The following is a 14,075-nucleotide window of genomic DNA, read 5'->3' on the forward strand; positions in this document are numbered from 1 at the left end:
AGTAGTTATTATGAATCTAGTTATAATAGATCTGCGTGACACAGTCCTTGTCCAGTTGCTCCACGTAGCAACTACAGGTGCTGAGTTGGTCCTTTCCATTTACAAGGGTGAGACATACTGCATGTCAAGGCCACATGGCTCTTCCAACCCTTATCTTCTGTCCAGTCCACATGCTTCATTGTTCAAGCTGTCAACCAGTCTTCACAGTGGAATGACAGTGACATTGATTTAATAAAAAAACAAAAACCAAACAGGAATACAATGGGTCTTGTGTTGAATTAGCTTTTTATTTGGTATACATAATTTTCATGGTCCTAACCAAGTGAACTGCACAATGAGCCACGGTCGCAAAAAGAAAAAAAACAATATTAGTTCCACATGTTCATGATAATGACATATCATCAACACATTGAGGATTCATAAATACATTTTAAGGTGTAATAATAAAATCAATTGAGGACGAAATGCCTATAGCAGGGTTAAAAACCTGTGGCAGTCAGTAACTTCTGTACTGTTTGGATCTGATCCCCTTCATCTACCAAAACACTAACTGTTTTTGTATCATTAACCACACATGTCACGCTGGACATAATTGTTGGCGTAATGTTATCACATGTGTCTTTTTGATGCAACCTTCAGACTCTCGCGTGGAGTGTATAGCAAACAGAATCATGCGTCACTTCAGGCAATTGGGCCACACGCGTCTTTGTCGGATCAGGACTGGAAACTCAGATCATAAAGTTGAAATCAAGAGTGACAGTAGTCTGTCCTTCTCCAGAGACAGTAGGTAAGCTCAATAAAGACTATCATAAGAGGCACAGAGAGAAACAGTCAGGGCCTGACTGAAGCTCCTCCAATGAAAGCACTGCACCAGCCTCAGTTTAAAATTCATAGCATCAACAAAACTACAAAATTACTGCTCCCTATTTTGTGGCATTTTTTATGGGATTCTTTGATCTCCACACACATCACTGAAACATGATCACCAGTGGTTTTCATCTATACACCCCTTTTGAAAAAGGACCAGCCACACGAACCAGTAAAAAAACATGAAGGCCACTTAGTGAAAAATGATAAGAGAAACTGTGATACCTATTTTCCAGCATATACCATGAAAGCCTGGATAATTGGACTGTTCATGTCCAATTCATTCTGAGTCACACATACTTAGGTAGAACTTGACCTGCACTAGACAAATACATGTCACAAACAACAACCCGAGCTCGAGGACGTTCAATTGTGGTCTGCGAATGGAACAACCTTCTTCCCAGCAACGTAAACTTCTACGATATTCCGATCATCCCCTGCAGGAATAATAGAAACAACGTAAGATGAAATGCAAAATGAAAATTATTTTATTTATTTGAATTGTTTTGTTTACTCACCCAAATTCAAGAACTTCTCCAAAATGATCTGGAAAAAAGGAACGATACACAGTCATCCAGAGAGTTTCCAAATATGAATATGAATATTGGAACGGATGGTGTTTACCTTGGGATCCTCCTCCTTGAATAAATCAATGGGCCCATTGGGAACAGCAGCGTTCACTCTCAGGGCGTCAAAGTCTTTTCCCACTTCGAAATTTCCGATTTGGTCATCCAGAGACAGCGCTGGACACAAAGAAGCGAACAACATAAACACTTTGATCAGACACACATGAGATAGGACAAGAGTTTTGTCTGCAACATTTCTGGTCTCCCAGTCATCCATAAATGATGAACTATCTCCGTTGCTTCTCACCTTGGCTGCCGCCAAGCGTCGCCAGCCGAAATGCTTCCTCGAAGGTGAGAGTGTCATAATCCTGATTCTGGATGGTCAAACACTTTGACGTGTCCAAAGTTCTTCTCACAGCGTCCAGCATGGACGAGGAATAACCACCCGCCACGTCTGCAACAAAAGCGCGGCACGATCAGGACTGACTGGAATCCAGTCACAGTGATACAACAAAGTAAAACACTGTGACTCATGACAAAAGACAACGTTAACAAAAATAAATACGGTGCTTATCTGGACAGAGGCTCCAGATCTTGTTCCTGTTGGAGCCACTCTCCTAGTTCGAGGGTCACCGCCCGAGTGCTCCTATTACCCTGGGGACCACGGTAGCCTTTACCTTCCACATCTGTTCCAGCTGTTCTTTTAACCCCTGATACTTTCTTGTGTTCCTTCTTCCTGATGTTGGCGTCAGCTGGTATCACCACCACCACATCATCTCCTCCTCCTCACTCATCACCCTCATCAGGTTCCTGCTGTCTCACTTCATCATTCAAGGCCATCTTCCTGATGTAGTCTTGGATTTCAATGTGCCCTCTGGACCCTGGCTCTTTCTAGGTATTTATATCTTTTTCGGTTATTAATATGTGTGGGAAAGTATATATTGATTCATTTGTTCTTCTGTATTCTTTTTCAGTTTGACTCTCCAACAACTAAAAAAATGGAAGAAGGTGACAATGACAATGATTTGGGTTGTACCTGTTCCCAGTCCCAGCTTCACCTTGTGGTTCAGGACATTCCGAACATCCAGCAGTCCACTGCACAATCTAGACAGATAAAACAAAAATAAGTCTTTTTTTTTTTGAAGAACGAGAAAAACTCCAAACAATTTGAGACACCAGTCTGACGTTGCCCAAGCACCACTGGACTGAACTGGTTGAATGAGGACTTACGAAATGTTTGAGTTGGGGCAGTGAGACAGGGACGCTCCAGTTTCTCTGAACACTGTCAGCTCTTCATCGCTAAGGTGACATCCGTGGGCCATCACTGTCTGCACACACAATCAGAAAGTTATATATGCTTTATATCACTATGGTGTGAGCCACACCCTGGCGGGAAATCGTCAAAGACAACATTGGAAAAGAAAAAGTGGGTTATAGGAAGGGACACGTTGCTATGGTATGGCTGCCCATGCTGTTATTTCTTTCTTCCTGTCTTTCTTTTTTATTACCGTGCACTGTTTTTCTAAAGATGTCTAAAGAAGAATAGGCAACAAGAGTCCAACACTACTTTGGGTCACATGGCAAAAAAAAAAAAATCAGTTTCAGCGCTGAAACTTTTTTCTCACCTTGTCTGTCAGCAGGTTGTGCTTTCGGTAAACGTCAGTGTAAGACTCAGAATCAGGGAACAGCTCCTTCACCAGCTTCACTTCCTCTACTGTTTCACTGATATGGCTCTGGACAAAAACATCCATGAAAAAAAGGAACAATTCTGCATGCCAACACCCCTCCGTTGCCAGGACAGTTGCTACGGTGGGCTCACCTGGATGTGCAGGTTATTATTCTTGGCAATTGCTCCCAGTTGTCCCAGAAGAGCACTGGAGCAGGAGAGAGCGAATCGGGGCGTCACCACAGGCTTCACCAGAGGATACTGGGCGGGAAAAAGCAACCAAGACATCAACTCATGATGATAGATTTCTCCAGGGACCTTGTTGTGAGGAGAGCAATTAATCTGATGCTGAACCTCCAAAAGGAAATAACAGAAGGCTCTGGAACTGGACGTGTGAAATCAGGCCTAACCTCTGTCTCTCACCACTTTGCAGTGCCGAACCACACTTGACTCTAATCCTGACCACAACAAAATGATAAAAAGAAAGCAAAAAAACCTTCCAAAATAATAATCAAGACATGGAATGGGAGCTTAGGTAAAGGACAAAGACACAACAAAATGAGAATGTTGTGTGATATAGTGAAAGTGTAAAACAATAACCTTCATATCTCCAGAAACGTGAAGTTTACATTAAGAATGTGAATGTGCTCTCCCAGCCGCATACAAATATCATTGAATCTCTGATGATATGATTCAAAATGATAAATGATAAACTCATCGAGCAGAAATATTCAATATTAATCTCATTTTTTAAGATACTAAAGATATTTCTTAATTGCGAAATTTCAATTGTCAACGTTGTGTAGCTGAAATATTGAAAATACATTTTAAGGATAAAAACAAACCCCTTTTAATACATATACTGGTATATACATTTTCACCAGTGTTTTTACGGCGGGGAGGGAAGGTCAAAGTTCATCTGGGATATTGTCTTATCTCACCAAAACATTTACTGTAACAGCATTCATTCATCATGAAGGAGCTCACCTTTTTATCCAACAGCTCAGCAATGAACCTTAACAAGGCAAAGGAATCATTAACATCTGACTTAAAAATCGAATCATTCCTGAACAGTTCATACCGACCGAAGCGTTTCATCTTTGGAGCCCTGCATTGTCTCTTTGTAATGTTTCACTGCATTGTTCCGGTCCATGCAAACCTTGCCGATGAGGGCGCGCTGTCCAAAATGATCTGTGAAGTGCCATCACAGATATGTTTAACACAGACTGCACTACAACATGTAGTAACTGGATGTGGCGAAGCCTGTGGAGCATACAATGATGAATCATCCCCCGAGATTTCACAGGCCAATTTTGCAATCTGTTGCATAATATACTCAAAACGTATTTCTGAAATTGTGTTGTAAGTTTTTGAAGGTTTTGCAAGAGTGTAAGATCTGAAGAACACACAGAACAAAAAAAAATCAACGTCACAGACATAACACATTTAAGTTGCTTAGTTTTGACTGCGCAAATTCAAACTCAAAAAATGAAAAGAAGCAGTGTGCGGACATTTTAAATCACAAGTTTGTTTCAGATCACATGACATCCTGTGAATAACAGCTATAAATCACGACCTACAGTACTTGCCACTCTTGATACAGTCTCATCTTTGTTACTTCATTTATTTCTGTGGTTCCTACACATGAACTTGTGCTATTATTATTTGAGTTGTAACAGATTTTGTATTGATATTTCTGAAATGCTCTCAAACTTTGCATTTGTGATTTATAATGTTTCAAATGGAATTGATTTTGAACTACCCTGACCATCTACTTTCTCTAAACATGCCTCCTTGTGTGTTCAGCTCTTCATCACAGTAAATTAGTAAAACACCCGGCCACTCCTACATTCACACCTCATTCCACCAACACCTGAAAACAGAACCATAAGATCCACAAGTTTCCCGTCTGCCATCAGCCCCTAAAATTGTGAGTGTCGTGCCACGGCGTGTCGATACAGTATCAAGAGTCTTCAATTCAGGGTGTGATCATGTCATATACAGTTGACTGAGTTCATCTTGTCCTAGCAAAAGCCAGTCATTTGGCAAAACGGTTCATTCAAGTGTGGGAATCTCATATATTTGCGTTCATTCACTTGTCAGAATGAACCCTGCAGTCAAAGAGCAATGCCAATGCTGGATGACTGATATCAAGATCTAATAATTGACATGGCAAAGCAGAGCGTTTCCCACCCTCACCCCAAAAGGTGAGCGTGCCAAAAGAAAAAAAGTCAATAAGCTATTCTGATGAGGGTTTATCTTGGCTGACAGGTGCGTCGTGTCTTGGCTCAAATGGCTGGATTCACACTAAACTAAAGGAATATACCCAACATTGTCGTGCCAACAGCTATTTCATTTGCAAGAGCATGCCTACTTCGGAAACCAGCAATGTCTTCTGAAGCCTGGTAGATAACAAATTCACATGATGTCAACTGGAAAATGAAATACCTGCCGGAAGGTTTTCCCACAAACACAAAGTGTCTGTTTCATAATCCAAGATGGAACAGAAAAATGTGTTCTCAGGTTTCAAGTTAGAAACCAGAACACAAAGATAAATTCTGATACCTAGATCAGCATTTTTTTTTCCGTAAACATAGTCAGAAATGGTGATGCTAGCTAGTGGCCACAGTATTTAAATTTGTATAATCCTAAACAATTCTGGATTTTAAGGTGCACTTTTGATATTCAGGTTTTTTCCGCAACACACGAGGGTATTTTCGTTAAATCATTGCGATATGACTCAGAATTTAATTTGAATGATTACAGAAAAAATATATAAAAGAAAAAAAAAAAACACTTTAACATACAAGAAAACAAAGAGAGCTTTCCATTGACACATTTTTGCTGCGACATTGCCAGGGACTTAGCTTGTGATAGTAACTTCTGATACCATCAATCCGTGTCAAGATAATGACTGAGCATAATCCCCATTTTCTCACTTGGATATGAAAGAAAGCTTCACTATAACTTTTTTTTTTTGCAGAATTTTTAGACACACTTCCACTTAAAACCTGACAAACAAAGATAATGCGGGAGGGAGAGGAGTAAATGTGTGCATATTTTGTTTGTCTGTAGCTGTGGAATGTGTCAATATTTTTTTCTGTAACTTGAACTTTCTTCTCTTTAATCCAAGATTGCTTTGTGCCATTTACCCTATTTCCTATATATGACTCAACACAAGGATTGTCTTGTAATGATAACAATAGTGGGGGGGCTTGTGATTTTCAGAACCTTTACTTTGTGTTTGCTGCACTTTACTAGCTTCAGTAAACAGATCCAAAGTGACTGCACTTTTCTGTAAATAGTTGGTGCATATTGTCAGAGTTCAGACCAGGTCCCATATCTCTGATTTACACGATCAGCAGGTGGACTTTGACACATCTCCGTGTCACTGTGACAGTAACGTCCAGTCAGGCGAGTGGCAGGAATATTATTTCTACACGCAAACACCAACAACTCCAAACGGTAGATGACACTGTATTTTTTTGTTTGTGTTTAAATACAAACATGACAATGCGTATGTGTAACGCAGTGATTAAACAACCTTACAAATAGGCGTCATGTTGTCATGGGGACAAAGTTGAGGGATCAGTGACCTGAAGTGTTGCACAAATATGTAGTGCAGCTGCCAAGTCAGTTCTCATATGGCTTACTACTTGCGTTCATGTTCATGAGATTACATAACAAGATGCCGCCATGATAGACAGATGGGTTGAAGAATACACACAACTCGAAGAACCATATCTACATGAGTCTTAGGTGACAGGTTTGACTTGTTGTGTCGTCAACATTGCTTTTGTAATTCAATATCTTTGCACTGTAAAACCTGGCTAGCTTGTTGAACTCAAAGCATTTGAGGACATAAAGCATTCATGAATAGCTGAAGTATTTATATTTAATTTAAGTATATGCAGTTCATTCTACTCAGAAAAGTGAACTTGATATTATCCAGTAGGTTAGAAACCACGTTATGTCAATGGCTTAAACTTAATATATTGAATGGATGAAGGGGCAAAGCAGTGTCAAGACTAATATTGGTCGAACAGACAGAATTCCAGTAGCAGCCGGTGTATCTGTGGGTAATGGCAGCGGCACGCTGCGTTTATTATTCACTTAAGAAATATATGAGCAGTAAGTCGATGGAAACTGAGAAAGCCAGCGTTTATGAAGTCACATTCGATTAATATTTACAGAGGCGTATTTCCAGTTTCGGCAGATAGGATCCTGAGAAACGGTGTTGTTTATTAAATTCATAAAAGATTAACTTTCAGACAACCATCTGTCAACATGAACTCTTAAAAGAGGACATTTCCTGCCGATGTATTTGTTGCTTGGAATGATATTGGACCACTTTGGAACATTATACACACAAGCCCCGCCCATCAAAAAGATCTTGTTCTCACCAGGCGTTGTACAGTCCGGAGAAAACTAGGAAATTATTCAGATTGACGCACTTTCATTACATTATGAAAACGAAAGCATTTTAAAAAGTATATTTTTAAAAATCTATTTTGATTCATGTAAATTAGAACGTTTATTTTCTAACTTGTTCCTTCTTAAAAAAGTACTGTCAGGTTTTATATGGATAATTGGAACCCTTCGAACTTATGTTGATGATTATAGAAAGAAAAGAAAAACAAACGCGGGACAGCATCTATAAATAATTAAAACAGCACAACACACAAGTGTTCTAACAGACAACCCACTGACCCAGTCACAAAAGCTCTAACTTTTGTGATTGAAAGTGAATTCAAGCTGCTTTTTAGTGGTAATAATGGTACACTGCTCATGTTCTATTCAACGTTTATCTTTGCATACATTATTAACTAATGCTTTGAAGTGAAAGGGAGACAGAGAGAACAGTTAAACACACCACCGAGGAGCTTCGACAGCTGCCTTGAATGACATAATTTGCGTTAAAAAAATCATCGTAGATCTCACACTTCAAGCCATTCAATGTTCCTCATGTCAGCTGTGACACATGCATTTAGCATCAGACTGCAAATAAAACTCCTGTTGCTTTCAGAAGTGCTTCATCAGAGTTCTGTGTGAAATAGAACACAATGCCACTTGAAACAGGCTGCGACAATGTCACCCAAGGATGCGCCCATCGAACGTGCGTTACGCCCCAGAAGGATCCAAATTCAAGCTCAAAGAAACCATACCATATTATGGTATCACATAGAAGACACAGTGGCGAAAAGTAAACATGACTCTGGAAGATATTAGTGCTCCGTGTTGTCAATGAGCTCTCAACACTGGGGTTTACTTATTTAGCATAATGTTCCTGAGTGGTCAAGAAGGACTCCTAGCTTTTGACCTTCAAAACCTCATACCATCAGAGTCGTGTGCCGCCGGGAGACGACATAAAAACCCACCAAAATCATGCAACTCTAGCATTTTAACTTGATGAAGTGGGGTTGTGTATCTTTGATGTCACGTTATACACACTGCAGTTCGGAATGGTGGGACAACAAATCTTTATTATTCATCTTACTTGCGATCTGGCCCAACAGCAGAGATGCATCAGTGTGTATTGTGGCGAAGTAGCACGCTGTGGTCGTTCCATATTTCAAGGTTCTTTTCTGAGAAACACCAGGATAGAATGGCAGGATTAGTACCGATTGAATTTCCACTTTCCAGTTTGTCTTGTTTGAACTTCTGAAACGCCTTTTAACTCACCACCACTTGAGTGTAGACTGAATTCGCCACTTTCAGGTCCTCGAAGCCTGACTCCACAGGGAAGGTGTAGGTGTTGAGCCACTGAAGGAGGGGCAGGTCCAGGGCAGTGCCGGCGTAACTGTATTGAGACGCGTGGATGTGTGTGTCCACCATCCCTGGCATGAAGAACTCACTGCAAGTACCATGCAACAGTTGAATACATGATAGAAGCTTTACTGTAACTGAGGCATAAGTGCATCAAGTGCATGCAAGTAGAATATTTTATTCAGGACTTTTTTTCGATAGAGAAATATGTAGGAGGCGAAGTCTTTAGAGTGTTATTTATGATGTACTAGTGTCGTGACCTTGGACATTAGTCTACTTGAATAAAAACAGAATATTGCAACAAATTTCAGTCTAAAAAATACTTGACATGTTTAAAATATGTTTTATGTAATTTGTTTTCTAGAACTCTTTATAAAAAAAGACATCAAAGCATTACCCATCGAATAAATGGAAATCTAGTTAATAACAATTAGAATTAAATCAGATTGTCTTCGTAGTTGAACAATAAAAAATTATTACTTACTGTTTATCTAGTCGAATGACATCAGAGGGGGAGAATCCGAATGATTGTGAAAGGCGGTCCAACTTCTCGTTTCCTTCAATGAAGGCTATCTAGAACAATAAGAATTCATTCTCACCAGAGATGCCACAACTAGGAGCTCCTCATTTAAAGTAAAACATTTGGGATTCAAACCTTTCCTTCGGCGTCCACCCCCAGCAGGGAGTCTTCCAGGATCTGCACTGCAGTTGACGGGGTGGCATGAATGAATGTGCCCCGGAAGACGAGCACTTTGGTCGGTGCGGCGCCGGACTTGGCCATCCTTTTCTTCTCAGCTGTGAGCTGCGGCAGGAGCGGTGCTGTGACTTAAGTCCGCAGCGACCGCGCAGTCGCAGACGATGCCACATCCACAGCCAATCAGAGCTCAGGGAAACTCTGGGTGTGAGCGCCTATTGAGAACAGAGAGTTTGAGTAACGCACCTTGGAGCGTGTTTTGCTCTCTGCAGGTGCACAGTAAGTGAGACAGAGTATCTAAACATGGCAGACAAAAGAAACGTAATTACAGTAAATTGGAGTTTGGACTATATTTACATGGCATGCATTTGTTTCACCCTCTAATGGCGCCTTAAATATGGCAGGTATTTATTCTATAGCTTCCTTCCACTGCTTCCTGTAATGGGTAGCAGGGGTGGGACTGTTCGGACTGCACAGGGCAAGAGACTGGGGACACCCTGGAAAGGTAGCCACAAGGCCCATTTATGCAGACTCACACCTGCAGACTATAAACAGTCATCACTAAAGTTGTTTGTATTTGAACATTCCTATATATGATATGATATATAAATATAATCACTGTCTAAATATGATCTGATTACGCTAAGCTGATAACTGTAACTATAGAACCAAGCACTCAAAAGTGCAAGGGGTTCAGAGCTGATATCAACTTCAGTGAGCGGAGCATAAGCACATGTCCACAATAGACACGCCTGGTTCTCTTCCATATAATTACAAGACATAGTAAACTGTACAACTGGAACAAAGTAGAATCAGGTTCCAACATGCTGAAATGGTAGACAGGAGCATTTAGGAATGCATGTAAACATAATGAGAAAAAACACAGCTGAGCAGTGAGACTATTAATAGTCAACCAAAAGTTCACGTGATGGTCCACGTGCGACTAGAATGACAGGAGCAGGTCGTCTCTTCTATGGGTTCACGTGGCCCTGGCTCCACTCGTAGCCTTGATTTTTGTATTTTACTTAAAAAAAACTGCCAAATGAGACGCCCACTTGTTTATATCTGTCTCAAGAAGTTACACCAGAGGAGCCAAACCGAGGACAGTTGACATTTAAGACTCAAACCTCTCCTTTGCAGTCCACCACCATTTGGACCTTTTCCAGGATCTGCACTGCAGATGTCAGGGTGGTACACGATGTTCTCTGTATTGTCCCAGGTGGCTGAGCTACATGAGGCAACAATGAGTGATGCTGGTCATAAAAAGAATGTACAGCACTTTCAAGTTGCACATCGGCAACTTGGGTTCTGTGACGTGGATATGAGATGATTCCAAAATGGAAAAAGTCTTGATGAGAGCGAGGGCTACTAGTCACTGTGGAATTGATTGAATGAGGTCATGTGGGATTAGTCTCCAGCTACCTGCAGCAAGAGGTGGGGGACACCACTGAGATGTAATGGACATGTGACTACTATCCAGCAACTCTGAGTCAGTTACCAGCAAACGTCTGGTTGCTGGTAACTGACTCAGAGTTGCTTCAAGCTGGAATCCACAATATACTTGCAATGATATGACGAATACCCACATTCTGATGTCCGTTTTATAACCTTGGCTTTTGCAATTTAAGTGAAAAAAAAAAGTGATGTGCAACTGCACTGTTATTAACATAGATTTAAAACCAACTTTTCCACTTTATAATGAATGTTTAGGCACTTTCGTGTTGTAAATAGTAAAAAATGGCTGAAGTTTTTAACACAACCCCAGCAACAGTAGTGACACTGTAAGAAACATTTTATTACATAGCTATTTTCTGACTTTATGTGTCGCCTTCCTTCAGCAATGTGGTTAAAGACCTTGACAACCACAGAGTACAACGGAACAACATTTTTTAAATGGTTAAGATACTTTATGAAGACCTTGTATAGACCACTCATATATTCCTCAGATAAATTCTGGCATTCAAATCTTTTTTGTTGTTTCACTTAAAACTTTATAAGCTTATGACTAAACATCATAATCTGCATTTACGCCCGATTTAATTGACTGAGAATGGAACATTAGAGCCTTTGTCATGTTGTTGTTATGCAATCATTTTTTAGTTTGTCTGAGGCCAATCAATCGGTGCAGTCTGACGACAGTTATCCAACCAAAGGTTATGCTCATGATATCAATGACTAATGCACCATCCTAGCAATACTCTGCATGTGGATTAGATGGTCAATGCCTCATGACAAGTCACATTCATATGACAAAACACACCGAGTCAAAGGAAGTAGAGCTGACAGAAAAGAGAACCGCGTGGTGATGGCCAAGGTTCAACTCTTGATGTCAAGTTCGGACACGCTGAGAGTTGCTGCAGAAATGTTGGGTCCATTTTTAGAATGCTCAGCATCATCTTCCTCTTCCTCCGGTTCACTGAAGTCGTCACAATTGAAATCATCCTCATCATCTTCATCACGGTCGAGCCCATCCTTCTTCCTGTGGGGTCTTTTGCATTTCTGTTGGTCCTCTTCTGGATTGTCTTGATCAGATTTTATTCTGTTGGCAAAAAGAAAAAAACAGTGACGACATTATTGATCTACTTCAGTTAGTTATTCAGGTGCAATAAACACATCGTCCACAAGATGGAGGTGTTCTCGTATATACAGTGGTACCTCGATTGTCGACCACAATCCGTTCCAGACACAGCAGTTTGGCTGTGACAAAGTCATAAACCAAGTCACGCTCTGTCCTAGACTCGCCTCATCCCTGTCCCAGCTCCAGCCCACAACAGGACATCAAACCCTGGAGTGTGCGCTCCAGCCATGGAGGTGTCGAGGAGCACCTCCCCTGTGACACTCTACCACGGTCCAGTGTGGAGACAGGAAAGGTTTTACATCTCAACATGAAGTAAAAACAGCCAGTAAATGTAGCTAACGGGACACGTCTGCATACAGAGGCTGCGTTATACACAATAATAAAGCGCATCGTGGGTCAACTGATCGGTCCGTGCACGTTATGTGTTTTTCCGGCTTTTTTCGGGGGCGTTAAAGTTCTGGATTGTCGTTCAAAATCTGAAGCAAAAATTTGTTCGAATTCCAGGACGTTCAAAAATCGAGGTACCACTGTATCTATCTCTATCTTTTTGGTGGTAGGGGTAACAGCTGGGGTCAGTCTGAGGCCGTGGTTCTGATTTGTCTTGGATTATAATAAAAAAATTGTGGTGGAGTTCGTTTGAGGACTAGTTCACGGGCAAGGGAAGGATGGAGCCCGAGTGAACCTGAACCTGGAACTTACGAGATAACAATATCCTTCTTCTCTCCACACTTGCAGCAAATCTCCAGCTGCAATGAACAGGGCCTGCAAATCACGTGGTACGCATCCTTCACACTCTTCTGTGAGCACTTGACACTGGAAGAGACGGCAACAAGATCGTCATTCAACCAACACGAGCTCTTGATAATTCAAAAAGCAACTGGTTTTTAAATGTTTTGAAGCATGTTAGGTGGGTGACTAACCATTTTTTAGCTTGGGTCAGTGGTTTGTATTTGTTGTATTTGACTTTCCACTCGACAACACTTTTGCAGCGTTGACAGAGGCCGTCGTGGACCTTCGAAATCGCCTTCTACAAGAAAAATCTGATTGAAATATACACTCCGGAAAACATTTGCAACATGTTTGTTTTGATAACAGGAGGATGTTAGGAGAATATGCAATAGGCTAACGCACCATCGACCGTACAAACAGAAATCCGACTAACCTTCAGTTGCACAGTCGCTCCATACTTGTCGTTTTTGAAAGCTACCGAGTTCTGATGCTTTTGGCCACGGGACCTTGACACATTGCCTTTTTGGGAGCTCATTTTAACTGAAACAAAAATCACGTGTCAAAACAAACCATCACACAAGACTTCCATGCCTGATGAGGCGATCGCCAACCCGGAAACACTTCAACCACTTCCGGTTACAGTTTACGCTTTGCTCGTAAAACAAACATAATTCAGATTCATACATCATAATAATACTTTTTTTTGCAAACGGGTAAATATTTAAAACATGCGTCAAAATTACATCTCTTTTTCACCCAACTAGTTCATTTAATATTATTATTATTATTATTACTACTACTACTGCTACTGCTATGAATAATAATAATAATAATAACAATGTGGTGGGCACTCGGTAGGTGTGGCCTCTCACCCAGAGGTATGATGGGTAGGGTCCTGACCGAGGGTATATATAGAGGCTGTGCGGGGAAACGTGTTTGAGTGTTGTGGCCCGAGAGACAATAAAAAACATCACGTTCTCAACCAGCGACTCCGGACCGTTTTGTCCTGCCACAATAACAATAATAATAATAATTGAAACAATGACCACTGCCATTGCTAACGCCTACAGCTGTGTCGATTGGGCTAAAAACACACGAATAGTAATCTCTGATTGGCCAATTGTTCACATCACTCAAATCAGCAACAACCACTCCTTGCAATGGAATGAACCGCCTCTAAAACAACCAGCTTCTGCGTGGTTGGTTGTT

General features: G+C 40.9%; 2 protein-coding genes across 2 annotated transcripts; both read right to left on the reverse strand.

Moving 5' to 3' along the window:
* Positions 1-276: 276 nt before the first annotated feature.
* On the reverse strand, positions 277-9,734 carry gda (guanine deaminase). The gene is made up of 14 exons (XM_053870578.1): positions 9,521-9,734; positions 9,350-9,438; positions 8,782-8,953; positions 8,597-8,684; positions 4,185-4,290; positions 4,087-4,114; positions 3,253-3,360; positions 3,059-3,166; positions 2,664-2,761; positions 2,470-2,537; positions 1,741-1,887; positions 1,492-1,610; positions 1,386-1,413; positions 277-1,304 (listed from the first exon to the last, which is right to left on the reverse strand). The coding sequence occupies exons 1-14, from the start codon at positions 9,644-9,646 to the stop codon at positions 1,234-1,236; spliced, it is 1,356 nt and encodes a 451-aa protein (XP_053726553.1). The 5' UTR covers positions 9,647-9,734; the 3' UTR covers positions 277-1,233.
* A 1,599-nt stretch (positions 9,735-11,333) lies between these two features.
* c7h9orf85 (chromosome 7 C9orf85 homolog) lies at positions 11,334-13,466 on the reverse strand. The gene is made up of 4 exons (XM_053871231.1): positions 13,300-13,466; positions 13,058-13,164; positions 12,837-12,950; positions 11,334-12,098 (listed from the first exon to the last, which is right to left on the reverse strand). The coding sequence occupies exons 1-4, from the start codon at positions 13,399-13,401 to the stop codon at positions 11,876-11,878; spliced, it is 546 nt and encodes a 181-aa protein (XP_053727206.1). The 5' UTR covers positions 13,402-13,466; the 3' UTR covers positions 11,334-11,875.
* Positions 13,467-14,075: the final 609 nt, after the last annotated feature.

The sequence above is a fragment of the Synchiropus splendidus genome, chromosome 7 (assembly GCF_027744825.2).
Source record: "Synchiropus splendidus isolate RoL2022-P1 chromosome 7, RoL_Sspl_1.0, whole genome shotgun sequence".
Classification (NCBI taxonomy): domain Eukaryota; kingdom Metazoa; phylum Chordata; class Actinopteri; order Syngnathiformes; family Callionymidae; genus Synchiropus; species Synchiropus splendidus.

Coding starts and splice junctions, on each gene's coding strand:
- gda (XM_053870578.1), bottom strand. CDS start 9,646: ATGGCCAAGTCCGGCGCCGCACCGACCAAAGTGCTCGTCTTCCGGGGC. Junction 1,611..1,740: donor GACGCTTGGCGGCAGCCAAG/GTGAGAAGCAAC, acceptor CTTTGTGTCCAG/CGCTGTCTCTGGATGACCAA. Junction 1,414..1,491: donor TCAAGGAGGAGGATCCCAAG/GTAAACACCATC, acceptor CCTTTTTTCCAG/ATCATTTTGGAGAAGTTCTT.
- c7h9orf85 (XM_053871231.1), bottom strand. CDS start 13,401: ATGAGCTCCCAAAAAGGCAATGTGTCAAGGTCCCGTGGCCAAAAGCAT. Junction 13,165..13,299: donor GAGCGACTGTGCAACTGAAG/GTTAGTCGGATT, acceptor TTTTTCTTGTAG/AAGGCGATTTCGAAGGTCCA. Junction 12,099..12,836: donor AAGAAGGATATTGTTATCTC/GTAAGTTCCAGG, acceptor TTTTGCCAACAG/AATAAAATCTGATCAAGACA.